The following is an 18,580-nucleotide window of genomic DNA, read 5'->3' as shown; positions in this document are numbered from 1 at the left end:
AACAGCATTGCACGTAATCTCTAGCTCCTGTAGAAACATTTTGCAGTACAAAATAAACCTCACCAATTGAGATATGATGTGAACTCCCAAATACGACATATGTCATTGAGCAGCAGAACGCAGAATAGAAGCCATTGATAATCGGCAAAGGTAACCTGGTCAGCAAAACTCCTAACAGTCCTGGAAAGCAAAAATCTGTTTCTAAAATCAAGCAAACTGGGAAAACTCTCCATCTTTGGTTAATATTTTTAAGTAAAATTTTGCTGATGAAAACCTGACAATCCTAATGAAGATCCCATTGTATTTTTTAAGGGAACCATGACAACCTAGGCAGCATGAGTGCTGGTCTCCTTTACACTACCTCCCACATGCCAGTCCGGGTCTAAACATGCCAACTGGCCAATATGCCAAGTGGGCAAGAAGGCCATTCAACTCCCACCACATATTTTTTAGGGAGTCCAGGACCTGATAAAGCCACCGAGGCCAGTTAGTAACAAAAACCAAGAGTTGTTTTACAACATGGGCACTCGCTAACTAGAAACTAGACAAAGAACCAAAACAACTCTCCTTTTAGGCCACCTGCTAGTGGGGAGGCTACGCACGTGAGTATCTAATACACTTGATTTTGCAGGGTGGATTTTAAAGACCATCTTATTTTGTTCGCAATATAGGAAAATGCTGCTGTTGTCTATATTTTTGAGTTAGTTTAAGGGGAACTTTGTGTATGAAAAAAGTAATGTCCTGCCCTTGAAATTACACCATGTACTGTCTGATTATAGAACAGATTTATTTTTTTCCTGAGAATATGCAAATAAATTGGTTAATGAATTACGGAACTTGTATGGTTAAAATTCCCACATACTCCCATCACATTTAGAAAGAACAGGAACATATGCAGGAGGTAAAAATTAAAATATGAAAATGATGATATACAAAAGGAAGCAAGAGTATTTTTTTCTCTCTGCCTACCTTGAGGAATCTGAAACATCCCAACACTTAAGCCTGCGTGTATGTCTCTCAAAAGCCACTCTCTGAACCGATATGAAAAAAGCCAATTCAGGACAGGAAACAGCCTGAGTATGATCTTTCTGAACCTTCCCCAGGAGAAGCTGCAAAGAATCAGATAAGCCACATGTAATGTCTTTTACTGTCTCCACCTCTGTAGCACTTTTGCACGGCCTCATCCTCCCCAAGCCCAGAAGCCACGCTGCCGCGGCTAGCTCTTTGCAGGCACCATATACTGCGGCCCGCATAGGCTGGAGCGTTTTGCAGATCCAGCTGGCACATAACATGAATCCTCCATAGGCACCCCCATGCCTTCGCATTCCATTCGGATGAATCGCAAATACTCGGTGTGCCTTTCGCATGATATCCTCTCAGCTCAGGAGCCCAGAGCTCCAAATGCATCAATTACTTGACCCCATTAACACAGAAGGAAAATAGGAGATGGTGTTTGGATTCCTCCTCTTCTGGTCTAGAAGGAAAACATAAAAACACTACATCCGTGGAAAAAAAAAATAGACGAGCCGCTCCCACCTCTCGAGAAACAGGCGAGAGCTTCCTGTATTACACTATTTAATACAGGGATGCAAGGAGGACCTGACCTACATAAGTTATTCTCTCTAGATGTTTTTGAATCAGAATTTCCAGTAGGTAAACTCTGACTAACCCCGCAGCCCTGTGCTCCTTCTTCACCTTTCTAATCCACTGGCAGTGTTGGTGATTTTCCAATTACAAACCAAATATGAGCGATGCAGTGCCTGCCCAGGGCTTCAGGCAGCCTCGAACAGTGGCTGCGGAGACTAAACTCCAGTAAATGTCACAGAATTGAGTTCCTTTCCATCATTTTATTATCCAAGGTGACAATATACCGGGCTGACAAGTGGATACAAAATGGAGAACAGAGAAAAAATGAGATAGGGAAGTGGGAAACAACAGGGAAAAGAGTATGAGGAAGCAAGATAGACATGGGGCTTAAACAAGGAGTTGGGGGAGGGAATAAAGAGATTTTCTTGCTAAGCAGTAAATGCAATGATAAAGTTTCAAACAATATTAGCTATAACTTAAAAGCAAAATTCTCCCTTTGATCTCTGGACAAGACTTATTTTGTTGCACCAGGCGTTTCTGGGTGGGCAGATTGTTAGATGATCACATCATAATTATACACAATTCAACCCTCTCCACCAAGTAATTTTGTTTCTCTGGCTCGAGAACATTATCCAATCTCCTTTTTTTTTTTTTTTTTTTTTTAATATATGAAAGGACAGTGCTGGAACAGAAGGCTATTCCACAATCTAACAGATCTCATTATCGCAGAGATTAATCTTGATGACAAGTCTTCAAGATGAATGAACAACGAGAAAACACAGTAGCAACTCAAATTATGGTTCCATTTGCCTTCACTTATCACCAGGAAATTACTTCACAGCAGCATAAGTAAAACACAGTCCACAGCTTTAGGCTGTAGTTCCACACATAGCTGAGCTGATATCAGAGCTAGCTATACAGAAGGAGGGAGGTCTGACTCGCCGACTCTCTTTCCCTGTGTGGTCCTGTCCCTTCTGGCTGCAGCGAGCTGTTAGATTGCAGCAAGCTCACCACATCTTGTGGAAGCTCACCCATGGCTAGTCTTGGGTCTCAAGTCCTGCCACGGACCCAGAACAACACTTTAAATTTCAGTATACATTTTAGTTCTTGCGAACTGCTGAAACAAAGCTCGGATAAATGATGAATCAGAGATTTTGTATTTGTTTTCTTATGAGGACTGTGCAGAGTAGACACAGCCATAACCATTGCCAGGCCACTCGGGATCCGAAGAAAGAAAACTGAGAGTATTCATAATCAAACAAAACTGAAAGGGAAGCTGATGAAAGAGCTTCCTATTTTTGATTATATTTGCTTTGCTGGAAGAACATCAGGAATTCTCATATACTGCCAAAAGAGGCTGCCTTCTGGTATGCCTGCAGCCTGCAGGGCTCCTCTGGAAGAAGAGATGCTTCTAACCCCAGTACAATGCCCAAAAGAGAATCTTGTCAGATAACGTCCCAGAACGGGAAAACCAGGCTGCTGGTTTTCCAGTGCTATATCAGTACACTTGACTCACCCGTTATTCTCAAAGAATACAGGAACACAGCTCCAAAATAAAGAAAAAGCACTTCAGCCAATCTCAGTCATACCATTATGCAACTTTCCATGTCCCCAGCTAAGAAGGAACAGAAAATGGGTCTTGAAATTTAAGAAACAAAAGTAGCAAAATCCACAAACCAGAGAAAGCAGATGCAAGCTTGTGTATGCCAACTAGGCTAAGGGAAGCACTGGAGGGGACCGAAACTATTGGTAGTTTCTCTCTGCAGTGCATATATCCCTTATGCTATCATCCTAAAGTGAACAGAGACTTTTGCAGATTGCAAACGGCAGCTTTCGTAGTGCAGTGCTAAGCTGATCTCTCATGCTTCAGGTGGGAGTTGCCATAACTGGGTGTTCTGCTTCAGTTATCAGTCAGTGCAGTTTAGCATTTTAATTACCAGCAGTGGAAAGTTAGCACCTTTTTTTACACTTGGCCTTGAAGAGTCTCCTTAGTTTCTTCACATCTGCCAAATTCCTTGCATAAAATTCACCTGCACTGGAGCCGTCGGTGGACTCGAGGGATTTGTATTTCTCCACACAAGGTAGAGGAGAGGTTTCTTTCAAAGTATGTCTGGAAGTGCTCTTCAGTTTGTATTTCTCTTTGGACCCTGTATACTGTTGGTTGTCTGTACGCCCTAATGATATCATTGTCTAGCTCCATAAAGTCCTTCTGGTCATGGACAGTCAAAACCAGAGAACAGCAAATGCTGGAGGCCAAAATCAAAGAGCTTGTTCTTGGCAGTAAGGCTGAAGGAAAAAAACAGGGTCGTTACTGAAGTCTCTCTTAAAAACAGAAACAATAAGAAGTACAATACGTGATCAGCTCATCCCAGCATAACTCCTGTGGAACCAATAGTCAAAGCAGGAATAAACAAGGCTTTGGAGACTGAAATCCGTGAAGGACCTGCTGCTCTTAGGATCAGATAAATCAATTGCCAAATCACTTTCAGGAACATTAGGTCCTTCCGGAACCTGGCTTGTTCCAACTCTGTGGGAAGGATCAGCCTGGATCTCCTCCATTTTGTGATCCCAAAACCAGGCCCGTGTTTAGGAAACTGGATCCAATCCCCATCCACAACCCTACTGCAGTGGGGAACCAGTTCTAAATCTCCTTGTTTCCAGCCCTGGAGGAAAAAGGCCTAGCTTTGAATCATATAGAAAGCAGCTAAATCTGAGGCCATATAAATGCTGCAACTTGCTGTGCAAAATCTGTATCTGATACAGTTTGGGTTTTATAATCCTCAGAATATCTGACTCCCATTACTTAGTATTTTAATATCAGGAAGGAGATCTGAGTTCAGTCACTGTCACTCAGAGTAGGTAAGACGTGAGTTCCCTAAGGGAACACTGAGTAAGCAAAGGTCCAGCGCAAGACAAGATCTGAGGCAAAGGTCTTAGACAGACAGCCAAGGCAGAAAAAGATTCAAATCCAGAGTTCTCAAGTGAAAGTACAGAGACTACATATAAAGCAGTGTGATAACATGCAGTAACATGCAGGAAAAGAGGAAATATAAAAAGGCTGTGAGTTAGCAGTAGGAGTCTCTTCAGAATGTAGTCTAAGTGTAGCAGAACTTGCAAAAAAAATTCATTGGGATTAAAGTTTCCTCCTCTTATTTCATTTCCTGAACTGCCAGGATCAGGGTAGATGTCTAGCGGTTTGCATCACTGAACCATGCTACTTCTGATACAGCAACAGGGACTCTTGACACTGACTTTACTGTCTTGTGAGACACAGCCACAGACATGTACACACACCTCAGTCACTCTAAAGCCCTGCAAGAGCTGGTGGTAGGCGAGACTCGAACACACTCCATCATTAGGGCACAGTTCCTCCCTCTTCTTACAGAGAAGATAAATCTAGATCTTCCACAGATAGATTTAAGAGCCATTTTTGTTCATTTGATCTTCAGACCCAGTACAAGTTTTTAAAGCCTTACCTATTTGTGACATCTTTGAGCACAATCACCTTTCCAAGGTAAAATAATACAAGCAAAACTAACAAGAGGCTAGAGTCTGCTGATGAAAGGCATTAAAAAGCCCAGCATGCCACAAAGTAAGTTACCTTTTAGACACAAGCAGTGGTAAAGCTCAGCTCTTGTTCACTCCTGTTATTTGGACTTCAGCGATGACTCATGGAGGCAGAGGACAGGGTCCCATTCTGTTAGCCTGTGTAGAGAACAAGAAGGTTTTTGACATGGGAAGCCATCGTTTTAAAAGCAAGTTTGCATAGTCCATTCAGAACATGTCTGTCTCGCACAGTATTGCTAACAAAACTCATCTTCCTCAAGCTTGACATCAAATGGCAAATGGCCTTATACTCAAATCCCTAACACTATTTATCTGCTGTGCGATTCTGCACTTACTGCCTGGTGAAAACACTACGGGCTCCACTACAAAACATGCTTAGCCTGCAGAACCTAGTGATTTCAATTAGTCTTAGGCACATACTTGAAAGTAAGCACGTAAGTATGATAGCGTAAGGCAATACTGCAGTATTGAGAAATAGTTTATTCTCTAAACACAGAACTGGGAAACAAACACTGGGAAATCTAGACAGAAGGGGCTTACTCCTCCCCAATACTGCTGGCACGAAGCCCCTAAAAGGGGCCGAAGTGCCCTTAGGAGGATTGCAAGGGCAATTAAGGCTGGCTTGCAGGACTCCGGGAGCACCAGACCTACAGGCAGCTCCAGATGTGTCTTGATGGGCAGTTACTCACCAGTGACCCTGACAGGTTAATCGGGGCCTGCAGAAATGCTGCGTTAAGCAAGTTTATTCATTGATTTTCCTTTTCTTTTTTATTTCAAGTGCACCCTAAGGGCAACTGTGCAGCAGAGAGTTAAGCGGGGTTCATGAAAACGCGAAGAAAGGGTGGAAATTTAGCTTATTGGCAGCGGCGAAGGTTCATCCCGGGCCTTGGGCCCGGCCAGCCCCGCGCTGCGGGCGGCGGAGGGGACCCGACGGGGGGGAGACCCGAGGGGGGGAGACCCGGGCCCCCAACTCGCTGCCCCACGCCCCACCCCCTCCGCGACGTCATGGGCGCCCCACGCCCCGCCCCCTCCTGCAGGCCCCGCCCCTCTCCCGCCCCCTCTCCCGCTCTCGCGAGAGGACCCGCGCGCTGGTTCCATATTGGGTCATCTCTGCCCTCGGCGCCTCAGCTCTCGCGAGAGCGGCCGTGCCGAGCGATTGGGCCCCAGCGTCCCGGGGAAGGGAAGGGAGGAGAGGGGGGGCGGCGGCGGCGGCTGTCGCCTCAGCGCAGCCGGGGCTGAGCCGTGCGGGGCGGAGCGTAGCGCGGCGCAGCGTAGCACGGGGCAGCGGGCGGCAGGCAGGGGGTGGGGGCAGTCGCTGTGGTGTCGCCGTCACCGTCCTACCTGCGACGGGAGTGTTTCCCCCCCCGCGCCACCACTGCCCCCGTCTGTCAGCCCTCCGCCCCGCTCGCTGCCGGCAGGGCGACCCCCGCCGCGCCTCGCCTCGCCTCACCTCGCGGGGCTGTGCCGCCCCTCGCGGTCCGGGGCAGGCGGGCAGCGAGCCGGGAGAGAGAGAAGGGGGGAGGCGGTGACAGGGCGAGGGCACCAGGTGGGCGCGCGGCCGCTCCCAACGCCCGGGCGCGAGGAGCCCCCCCACCTTCCCCCCCTCCCCCGTCACCTCGGGGCGCGCGCGCCCGTGAGGCGAGGGGGGCGCGAGAGCGGCGCCGACACCCGCTGCTTCAACCACCCGCGCGAGACCTCCCCCCCCCCCCCCACACACACCCCCACCAGGGCGGGAGGGGGCAGCGGCGGCGCGAGGCGAGGGGGCGCGCGCGAGCGGGCGGGGCGGCGGCCAACGGTCGGCGGCGTGAGGGGACGGCGGCGGCGGCGGAGGGGAGGGCACTGCTGCTGCACGGCTGCCTCCGCCTGCCGGAGAAGCGAGGCGGGGAGGGGGAAGGAGGAAGGAAGAAGCCGCCGCCGCTGCTGCTGCTGGAGGTGGCGGCGGTGGTAGTGGTGCTGCTGCAACCGCGGGCAGAGCCTCCCCCTCCCGCCGAGCCGGGCGGGGCGGGCTCCGGAGCCGAGATGTCTCAGGAGCGGCCCAAGTTTTACCGACAGGAGCTGAACAAGACGGTATGGGAGGTGCCCGAGCGCTACCAGAACCTCTCCCCGGTCGGCTCCGGGGCCTACGGCTCCGTCTGGTGAGTCCGGGGAGGGGACGGAGCGTGTGTGCAGAAGGGGACGCGTCGGGCTGGTGCCTCGGCCGCTGCTCCGTCGCCCTGCACCGCTGCGTGAGGGTGAAGAGGGTGCCGGGCACCCGCGGGGCTCCGCCGCGCCGGCTGCCCGCCTGCAGACCTGCCCCGGCTCGCGGGCACCCGCGGCGTGGTGCGTGCGTGCAGGGCGCTCGTCGTGGAGAGCAAGCTGAGCGGAGGGGGGTTGCTTGTCTCCTTGGGGGTTCTTCCCCCCCCCCCCCGACTCGGATCAGCCTCCTCCACGAAACACTCTTCTGCTTGGTTTCGCAGCGATACTGCTGGGGAGCCACTGTCTTGTCTTTGGAATGCGTCGGATTGCACCACATGGCAGGTGGCACTAAAACATTTTTGCAGGGGAAGATAATCGTGTCCCAGCACCCCCCCCCCCTTCCCCAGCATGATCTCATATAGACATATTTCACCGTGCCTTCTTCCAGTTACTAGGTGGGGGGTGGAGAGGGATGGAGGCTGGCAAGTCCCTGGTAGCTGGCTTTGCAGAGCTGAGGGCCTGGCAGCTCTTGTTCCATTTTTTTTGCTGGACTCGAAGGATAGGTTATGTTTGAGGTAATTGCATTTTTAACTGGGATCTGTCGATAGGCAGAGATGACGGCGGGAGGGCTATGATGACGTTTTTTGCATCCCTGACTTGTAACAGTAGGTTTATGAGTATCAATATTATCTTCTTGGTAGATCAACACACGAAAACTTGTTCTCTTGCTGTAGAATGACAGAATTACTGCAATATGCACTGCCTTGGAAGAGCACAGTCCTGGTATCAGGCCTGCAGAAATGTGGAGATCTTGGAAGTGAAAAGAGTTCAGTTTTTAATGCTTGCCTAATACGAACAAAATGTGTGACAGGTTACTCATGCTAAATACAACAATGCTCCCTTCGTTTGTAGCTTCTCTGCTAAAAGATGTTGGCTCATTAAACATAAATTAACTGGACTGCATACATCACTTGAATAAATTTGAATCAGTTTGACACCTAGACTTTAGCAGCCATATAATGGAGTCGTATAAAAGTATCCATAGATTACTGTGTCCTTTTACTAAGAAATGTCTTTAATATTCTAGTTTTTATTCTCTGTTCTTTGGCTCTGTCAAACTATGATCAGAATTTCTTTAATACGAGTGCATAATGGTTACACATCTGCTTTGCTGCTGTATTTGAGCAGACATGCATGTTTTTTCATTAACATAATGTGCAACTTTATATCATGAATATATATGTCATATTATGGATATCATAAAGAGGAATGCATACTGAAACTGTACTAATAAAGAGTTGTTTTGCACATGCTGCAATTTTAAAGAAATAGAGTTCTCTGCTGTTTTTAACATAGTAAGTTTAAGATAACAATGGCTTATAAAATTGTCAGTAAGTTCTGCTTAAATAATACGTATTCTTAAAATTACAGTTCCCCAAGTATATAAACGCTTACATTTCATAAAAGACAAAGGTTAAACCATTCTATTAGCAAGATTAACTGAATGTATTCACTGAGGTTTTTATAGTGGAAAGATTTAGTTCTGGTGAAGAAGGGCCTGATTGCCCTAGTTGATAAATACCCCTTAACCGCTTAGTTTCATAACTTGCCAAGTATAATAGGAAGTTAATTTGGTGAATGCCTTGTCCATTGTATTTTTAAGGTTTACCCTACACAATCTAACCCCTTCCTCTTCTCTTTTCCCCCTCCCCACAATCTCCATTGTGCTTGTAATACTTCCAATGTTTGTTTTCACAACCAATAACTGAAGAGTTTGCATCATGAATTTCCTGTTTTGCTGTGTCAAAACTTTCAAAGATTGTGCAACTGCATTCAGACCAGATGAAACAATTTTTCATTGGAAGCAATTTCAGACATGTGGCACATGAGTCTTAGTACTGTCCATGTTGATGTTTTTCTACTAAAAATATATGTTTCAGAAAAGATGCAGTTCAGAAGGACTAGTAGTATGGAAAGCATGTCAGGATTAAAATAAAAATTGCGTGTATAATTTTCTTTGATCTTTAATATTGTTAAGCTGCAAATGGTGAGGCATGGTATTTATGATATTCCTAAGATGACTTGTTCCATTCTCTGTCCCTTTAGAGATTTTTCTTTTTCTTCCTCTTCTCCCTTCTTTTCCAGGAAGAAGTTACCTAGTGTCATTCGAGACTTTTTGTTGAGAGTACATCTATGTTGGGATAGTAAATTGCAGGGTTTTCACCACCCTTAAACTGGATGGTTAAACATACTTCCCGGTATATCTACCACATTATTGTATTACAATATAATAGGATGTTCTGTTGTTTATTTACCTACCAAGGTGAAAGAGTTAAAAATGAGGAATTTTTAGAGAGTGGGGAAAAAATAATAAAAAATAATTGAGCCAGCAAATGAATCATTTAGACTATGGAGCTGTCTGCTGTAAGCTACTTTAAACGTGTAGTTTGAGTATGGCTTAGAACACCTGTAGATAAGAACCTAACTTTATTTTGAAGTCAGTGGATGGAGACAGAGAGGCATTTTCTTCAGGCAGCTTAAGGCACCCAAGTCACATGCTTAAAGTTAGGGCAAATATTCCGATGTTTTCTGAAGTATTATGTGCAGTATTGGAAGAAGGATGTTTAAAGAGATAACTGAGATACTTTCAGTTTTTAAAAACAGATCCTGAGAAGTATGTGGAGATGCAAGTAGGGACTTAGTTCCAAAACTTTGAGAAACGTTGATATGTACACTCAGATTGTTTACTGCTAAGTCATGTAATAATTATTGTGACATCTGTTGTATGAAATATTATTACATTTGTTCTTGCAACAACTTTGCATATTCATATAACACAGTCTTTTGCACCAAAAAGATTTTGTCAAAATCTGTAACAAGGTCTGCAGTAAAAACAAATGTGGGTTCCTGAAGCACCGGTCTTGTAGTACTTCATGCAAGAAAGATAGGGGTTTAGATAATGCAGCATATTGCAGTGGGAAGTTGCTGAATGGAGTTGGGATTGATGGGTGACTCACAGTTTAGCCAGAGGATCTCTTCATTTCTTTTATGTGCTGGGGGAAGTCAGTGCAAAAGGCATTAATTCAGCCAGTTCTAAGCTAAATGAACAATTGGGTGTTTTGATGCTCTGTGCAATCAGTTTCTAAAATGTTATGAAGGCAAACTCGATATACTCTAAAGTATTTATTTGATTGATATATTTCTGCAACAGTTCTTTGTGTGTTGTATTGATACCTATGTACTGTAACTGTTTTGTAAGTTGCCTTGCAGGGTCTCTGTCTGGCTTTATTTAAATTGGAAAGGAATTAAACAGCCAAGACCTACTTCTCCCCAGAGTTTTGCATAAGACTCTTTTAGCCTTTCTTGTTGGTGGACTGTTATGTTATATAGCCCTTAAAAAAGTTTGATTTTAAAAAGTCTATTATAATACAATAATGTGATTTCCCCCCCCGCCCCCCCCCCCCCCCCAGTTGTCAGTCAAACACCAGAGTACCAACACTGACTCTGACTTTCCTGGGTATTTTGAAGATACTGAGATAATTTCTCTCTTTTTAAGCTAAAGGAAAAATACTGCGAATATAAGAATTTTAAATCATTAGACTCTGGAGGAATGAAGGACAACCCTAAATATCGCCTTTGAGATAACAGCTCCTCTGCAGATCTTTTGGACCAGTATGCATCTTTAGACTTATGAATCCCTTATCGAAGTGAGTGCTGCTGAAGCGTATATGCATTTGGAGGGACAGATATTTGCCTCTCCAGCAAGGTGTAGTAGATACAGGAAGAGTGGTATGAAAAGAAACTATAAAGCTATGAGTGGGATGAAGTAGACATACAGGTAGTATAAGCAGAACACATGTGAGTAGGGAGATGGACTAGGAGAGGGTTTTACATGGAAAAGGAGTAAGCACAGCTCTGCAAGTGAAGGCAAGTAGCTTTAACTTGATGGGAATGTTGTATATTAAAGCACCTATCACATATCTTTCTTACTGGAAGACTTTTTTTTTTTCCAGCTTATTTAGAAGTAGAAGCCAACATAACAGTGGAGAGTAAGATTTACAACTTTTTTATAGTGTGCTGGGTGGGTAATTGGTTGAAATGCATGTATAGACTGAACTTGAAAGTGACTGGTTGTAATGATAAACTGTTTTTTCTGCCTTTAACTAGGGATGCATAAATTATCTTCAAGGGTGCCACTAAAGAGAGTTGCAGTTAGCTTGTGTATTTGCATAGGCACTAGCAATGAGTGGAATACTGTTTGAGCTAAATAGCCTTTGCATAAAAATTAACATTCTGATTATCCATCTTAAATAAATTGTACTTTTAAGTAATTTTGTGTGTACTTTGGTTTCTCAGAAAACTTAAAATATTGCTTCTGAGAAGGTTCAAGTAGAATCAGTTGATAGGTTCTCTAGAATAATTGTTTTATTCTTGTTCTTATGTTCAAGGTTCTATTCAAGTTAGCTCAGAATTGTAGTTGTAGCTCACTTTGAGTGAGGTGGAGGCAGTTTGTGTGCCGTAGTGCAATAATATATAATAAGTCATAAAACATGGAAGCTCTGATAAATTCTGAACTTGTGTTGGTCTTGTTTCAAATGGGATTTATAACTGTGGGTCATACAATTTTTCCCCAGTTGGGCTTTTTCAGCTTAAATATGATCAGTGTAACACAGCTGTTTTAAGTCTGTGATGAAAGCCATCTCAGTGTTTTTTAAAATATTTTCCCACATGACAGCTGTTGTGTAGCTCTTGTATTCTGTACTTGTAAAAACCATTAGACTGTTATCTGTATTGGCAAAAAATTACTCAGCATGCCTTCATCTGTAGGGAAATAGTTGTTAGGCAAATATGACCCAGTTTAAAATTCTTCTGACTTCAAGAGTGGCTCTAGTTTGCAAACATGCAATAATATGAGATTTTCTTTCCTGTGCTTGTATACAGTGTCATTACGCTGGTTAAACAGGACTATCTTTCTGCAGTCCCTACCCTTCTGTTTTTGTGAGTAGGTAGCACAGTCTACAAAAGTAAGGTGTCACCAGTCTTGTGTAAAGATACAGCTGGTTCATATATTTGGAATGAACTGATTGCTGCCTTCATTCTTTATGCTACAAAGCTTCTATCTTCCAGCTCTTGGCAAGTTGTATTCAGTGAGCACAGTTGTGTTTCTCTTACGTGGGGGAATTCTTAGCAGACCATCTTTCCCTGGATTTCTGCTGACAACCTCGATTTATGCTCTGGTGCCATAAATAATTCTTGTGTGAAGAAAAGGAAGAAAACTGCTTTGTGATTTACATCTGTGAAGTAAAGCAACCATACTTGTTTCAACATATGAGAAAAAATGTGAATTTTACAAAAGTAAGTAAAAGTAAGGATAAAATACCTTCTAGCTCTTGCAGATATTTAAAATTTTCTGGAATAAGAAAAAAATAAATTGAATTATTAGAATATTATTTGGGTTATGATACTGCCTAAAATCTATAGCTCACTGTGGGGCCCTTACTTGCTAGACACTATACAAACCTTCAACGATAAGTATTGTCCTGTCTATGGTGAATCAAAATATATTCTTTTTTTGAGCTATCTGGCTTACTGCTCTTCTCCTTGAAGTTAAACATTGAATCAGCAATGTGGAAATAAGTTTTGAGGATCGTGTTTTCCACTTGGAGATATGCATCAAAAGAGAAGTTGTAGAAATACAGAGCAAGGATCTCCAGTAGTGATGGTGATAAAGGCTTGACCCAGATTAAGGTATGCACAAAATAGGAAACTTGTTAACCATGTGGAGAATTTATAAGTTCTAAATAATGGGTATTTGTAGTAGATCTTCATTGTAGACTTTTCTGGATGTGCTCTATGTATTTGGTTTATCCAAGTTCAAACTTTGTGAAGACAAATATATGCCTATGGTACTCCAAAGGAAAAATGCTTCTAAGAGACAAATGGGGTGACCTAATATTAGTTTTTGAAATTATTATCTTCATGCCTAATAAAGTTTCGATGAGTGTTACTCCTGGGCATTTGCTTGTTTTTGTTTTGTTTTGCTTTAGTGGTGAAAAGGGAGAATTCTGTGTTCGTTGTTATTAGCCAGTGAAGCATGAAGAATTGAGAAAGTTGTGGATCATTTAAGAAGGCTACTTGTCAGTTAAAGGTGACAAATTTCCTTGAAATATGCTTTTTAGCTATGAGGTAGATTTTACTGATTTCTAGGGATTAGTTTCTCAGTTCTTCTGGTTGTAATTCTTCTACTACAGATTGATGACTTGATGTGACCTAAAAGTGTCAATAAAATGAGGTGAAATTGATTTCCAGTGGGTTCCCAAATAGCTTGCATTATGTCCTGTATTTTTGAAATCTCTAAAGAGAATCTTGTGGAAATGGAGAGGGAAATCTGACTATAGAGATGGCAGCTGTGAAGGTGGTTAATATGCAGGGGATCCCCTTCTTTTCAAGATGAAAGAGATACTAGTATATGCTGCCTTTTGCAGCTGAAATGGTTGAAAGCTGATAAAGAATCATGACTAATTCACAACAGTCTGGGTTGAATCATGATGACTAATCTTATTTTTGCACCAAGTTCTAGAAAACACCTTGAGTATTGTTAAAATATTGTCATTCAATTAGACCCTGAATTAAGTGTGTTTGTATATTGCAAAACAGTGTTCATGAAGTTTAAGAAAATCGGTATTCTGTGTTTCCTGCAGTGTTTGTAGCTTCAATGGAGATATGTTGTAGTAGTGTGTGAAAACTTGATGAGATAATTTGAAATCGAGACTAAAATATGAATGCTTACTGGCTTATTTTGTTTGTCCAGGATGAGTGAGGTCTAGAAGGTAACTCACATAAGGAAGAAAATAGTAGATTTCACACATTCTTTGAGGCAGTATGATGTGGTTTCACTTATTCAACTATGGCAGTTTGGTGCTCCTGTGATCTTGTTTCTAGCTGTATTTTCATCTCTCTTCCAGAGAGCTCTTTCAGCCATGTGTACACTGATGTCCCTTATACAGAAAGAGATGCTCCTCTTCCATCATAGCTGCACAGCGGGTTTTTCCATTCTCTTGCAGAACCTAGGAGAAGGATTACTGCTTGTAGGAATAAGTTTGTATTTTGCTGTCTAGTTCTCTATTTCTCATAAACCTCATAAAGCAAGTTCCTTGGAAATTATACAACTTTTGGGTAAGGTGCCTGTTGCAAGTGAAGTCCAATTAGTTGCTTTAAAAATAAACGGCAACTGTAAAATTATTTGTATACACAAATTTGGGTTTGTTCTGTGACTACCTTTTTTTCCCCCTCTGTGTTTGGTGTTGGACTTCCTATTACTGGAGCTGCCTCGCACTTTATGTTCATAAATGTAAGGCTTTCCCTTTCACTTAATGTTTATCAAGAATTAGTGCGTACTCACTTTTAAATGGAATCAGGAGTCTGACCTGAATCAAAATGCAGCAGGAAAACGAACAAATGTTGTCTCTGACTTTCTCCTTTCATACTTTCCCCTTGTTTGTTATCATGCATCGAGTGTAACCTTGATTTCACATTCTCTGCTTCTCCTCCTTCCTTTTTGACAAACCAGAGCTAGTTTTAGATAAGAACATCAAAGGAGACAAGAAAGAGAAGTAATTTACTTCACAGCTAAATACCTACTTTAGTTCCTCAAATATAAGTCCTAAGCTCTGGAAGACTATATGTACGGTGTATAAGAAGTTTAACATAGCAATGTTCTTCGTGTGTCAGACTTGCTGTTGTTTCAAGAGTGTCAGGATTCTGCTCCTGATTATTATAAATAAATAAATTGCATAAAGACCTATTTGTTTCAAAAGATGATTTTACAGTGTGAGAATGAAATACATATAATATTTAAAAAAGTTCTTGAATAGAATTGAGCTAGTCTTCATGGGTTCTAAGAAGAATCATTTTGATGTACAGAGTTTCTTCTAAAGTAACAAATGTTGGTATCGTGCAACTATACATTGTTCACGTGCATTTTTTTTGTATAACAGGAGATTTAGCATTAAATGTGATTTAAATGAGAGGTTTGATTTCTGCTTCAGTTGAGATTAATAACCATCATAGTTGATTATATTAGGAGCAGGTTTTGGATTTTTGTATGGACTTAAACCATAAAAGATAGTATCTTGAGCATAGCAAATTGTTTTGTGATGACATGTGGTGTATGAAAATATATTTAGGAATACAGATAATATTTACAAGTACTTTTTCCTCTCTCCGTAGTTTTTTTGCTGTATTTGTGTTTAAGAGCATAACTATCTTTTAGACAGAAAAAACACATCTGTAAAATTTCTTTTTAGACCTACTTATTCTCCTTTACTGCATGAACAAGACTTCTCATCTTCTAAACGTTTTCTGTATAAACCAATAGTTGTGTAAATGTGTGGGTATTTGGGGGGAGCAAGGTTGGGGGTTGTGGGGGGTGCTTATAAAAGGTTTTCATTGGAGAAATGGGAAATAGTTGATTGTGGCTCACTCTCCAGATACTTGCTAAAACTGTGAGTTTGGAGGTGTTTGTAAATAGCTCATTTTGGTAATTTGATTAATTTTTAATTGTAGTTCTGCCTTTGACACAAAAACTGGGTTGCGTGTGGCTGTGAAGAAGCTGTCCCGACCATTTCAGTCTATCATCCATGCCAAAAGGACCTACCGAGAACTACGGCTACTTAAGCATATGAAACATGAAAATGTAAGTTGAAGGAGATGCTGTGAAAAGTTGGACCATCCAGTGAGCATCAGCCTGAATATCCAGCATGATTGCATTTAAGAATCTTGTACAGGTTTTTCTAATACTAAATACGAAGCTTGTAATAGTATAAGGGATTATGGTTGAAGTAAAACATGGAGATAAAAAGTAGAACATAACCAATTTTGTGTTAAAAAGTCAAATATTGCCTAGAATCACCTGGGAATTGCTGTCTAGCAAATTCTTGCTGTTTTAAGGATTTAGGACACAGGTGACGTGCTTCCATTCTCCTGTTCTCTTGCTGTAGCAAGCTGTAGTTTTTGTGATGTTAAGAATTTATTAAAAAAAAAAAAAAGAAAAAACAACTCAAAGTTGACTTTAGTAGTGTATTCTGGAGGGGTTTTCGTTTTTGTTTTTTTTGGCTTGCCTTATGTTGGAAGGGCGTGTGGTATTCTCTAGATTCCTGTGGATAAAACGGGTAAAAAAATGGAAAAAAGTTCAGATGTCCTTTCTTACAAGCCATCCATTTAAATCATCAAAAGGAAATAAAATAGGACAATCTGACAAATGTTATGTTGAGGTATACTATGTTGTCTCTAATCATTTTTCAGTATAACCTGCATTTGGTCTAGAAAAGAGTTGAAAACTTCTTCATGTTTGTGGCATTAAGATATCAGCATATTTATAGAGCATGCAGTTTCAGCAGAGCAAAAAGTCGCATAACTTGCCCTCTGTAGAGCTGACAGTGTCAAGAGGAAGGGTCTTGACTTTTCTCCAAGTGAACTACAACTTAGCAGAAAGGAAATACTGTTTTGGAAATGGGCTGAGCAAGCCTAGTATCTTTATCTAGTGCAAAAACCAAGCCTAACTTCATTATAAGGTTCTTGGATGGTCTGTTCAGAATTCCTGCGTTTGCGGAAGAGGCAGTTGTGTGCTGTGGCTTCTAACCACCTCAGTCAGCAATTGGTATCCCTTAAATCATCTTGGCATTTTTAGTGTGGCTAATATAATTGGGACTTTTGATGCATATTTGTACCGGGTAAAACGCTTCTCAACACTTTCTCAGGGCCTGGATGCGGAAAGACTGTATTTGATGCCATTGTCTTAACAGTAGAGGTAGTGTTTGATCCTGTGCAATATCCATTCCCTTGATTTTTTGTTTTTTTTTTTCTGGGCCTCTCTGATAGCTGGGGTGTTCTTTAAACAGTTGTAGAGGAAAGCTTTCAATGTGTGTTTAACACTCTCCTTTTTTTTTTTTTTTTTTTAGTCTTTTTCATCTAAGCTGTTAGGGTTAAGCAGTGGAAATTAGAATGTAACTGGTGCTACAACAGTTTGTCTGGCATTCATTAATATTTTTGCTTTAGTATTGCAATGAGCCTACATAGCTTTGAGAATAAGGAATAAAAGGATGTTGTTTAGGTTGCTTGTGTATAGAAGTATTTATTATCAGTTCATCATATTGTCACCTGTCTGCAGGAAGTTTATCTAGGTTGCAGTTTAAAAATGCTGCAGACACAGAGATGTTTAGAGCCAGTTCAGGCAGCATTTTTAATGCTAGCGTATTGACCAGTCAGATCTGGGTTTAGAAGCAAAAGACTTGGTTTTACGTGGCACAGGATGCTTTAGCAAATCTGGTAGGTATGGCATTTTAAGGAGCTCCAGTATAGGATAGTTTTCTATATCCTGTATCTAGGCCAGTCATGTTCATCTGGAGCAAATAAATGGACCTACAGAGCACTCGAGTGTGTCTGCATTGTATTTTCAAGTTCCAGGAGGGCTTGTTGTACTTGTAAGCGCAACACTGAGCAGATGTGAAAGGAAACTTGGATTTGGTGCCATGTGAAGTTAATAAGCTTTGTGACAACCTAGAATGCTGAGAGGAGAAAGCAAAAGGGTAGCAGTTAGGTTCTGAATCTAGTGATGACCACAGTTCCTTAGAATTGAGTCAGTGGTGCACTGCAGAATAACCATATTTAAGTGTCTGTGAAACTTCTTTGATGAAAGTTATAATAGCATAGCAAGATAAAAGTGATAAATGAAAAAGCTGATGTCTGGATAGCAAAGTCAACTTTTTTTCTTTTCAGGATAAACTGAGTAGATAACGTTGAATTTTTCTGTAAATAAATTCTGATATGAAAGAGTCCACTGGAGGGAGAAACCATAAGCACAAGAATTTACTGTACTGGATGGATGCAAATCTGAAGAAATGTCTGTCTAAAAATGGAGTTACTGTGATATGTATGCAGAGAGGCAGGAAAGTGGTTTCTCTCTTCAGTTTCCTCTATAAACATTTAATCTGTAATATACAATGTAGATCAGATTAGATAGAGGCTTTTATTTCCTACTCCACTTGCTCTTTTTTCCAGAAACATAGTCTAGGCTCCTCAAAATTTTTGTCCTCAGTTATCTACCTAAAGTTAACAATTTTGACGTCCTTGACAAGTATAAAGGATGGGGGGGGGAAGGATGGTGCCAATGGAAAACACAGGAATCCAACTGTTAGTTTCTTATTCACACTTGAACCATTACTGAAGCTGCAGAAATGTGCTTGGTAGCAAA

At 41.9% G+C, this 18,580-nt stretch overlaps 1 protein-coding gene and 2 long non-coding RNA genes across 5 annotated transcripts in view; 2 read left to right on the top strand and 1 right to left on the bottom strand.

Moving 5' to 3' along the window:
• Nucleotides 1-3,784: 3,784 nt before the first annotated feature.
• On the bottom strand, nt 3,785-6,061 carry LOC136994213 (uncharacterized). The gene is made up of 3 exons (XR_010886343.1): nt 5,844-6,061; nt 5,189-5,292; nt 3,785-3,873 (listed from the first exon to the last, which is right to left on the bottom strand). It is a non-coding gene; the product is annotated as an uncharacterized lncRNA (long non-coding RNA).
• Nucleotides 6,062-6,971: 910 nt separating this feature from the next.
• MAPK14 (mitogen-activated protein kinase 14) overlaps nt 6,972-18,580 on the top strand; it is a 28,159-nt gene continuing 16,550 nt past the window's right edge. For 2 of the 3 annotated variants that reach the window (XM_013946706.2, XM_013946694.2), the window contains exons 1-2: nt 6,972-7,289; nt 15,895-16,024. In XM_013946706.2, coding sequence (XP_013802160.1) covers nt 7,174-7,289; nt 15,895-16,024 — 246 coding nt within the window. In that variant the 5' untranslated portion in view covers nt 6,972-7,173. The remainder of the gene's footprint in view (nt 7,290-15,894; nt 16,025-18,580) is intronic. The other variant, XM_013946687.2, reaches the window with a different exon arrangement.
• Nucleotides 7,617-8,658, top strand: LOC136994214 (uncharacterized). The gene is made up of 2 exons (XR_010886344.1): nt 7,617-7,671; nt 8,064-8,658. It is a non-coding gene; the product is annotated as an uncharacterized lncRNA (long non-coding RNA).

The sequence above is a fragment of the Apteryx mantelli genome, chromosome 25 (genome assembly GCF_036417845.1).
Source record: "Apteryx mantelli isolate bAptMan1 chromosome 25, bAptMan1.hap1, whole genome shotgun sequence".
NCBI lineage: Eukaryota > Metazoa > Chordata > Aves > Apterygiformes > Apterygidae > Apteryx > Apteryx mantelli.
Note: the sequence above shows the minus strand (reverse complement) of the source record. Positions and strands in the feature narration are given on the sequence as shown.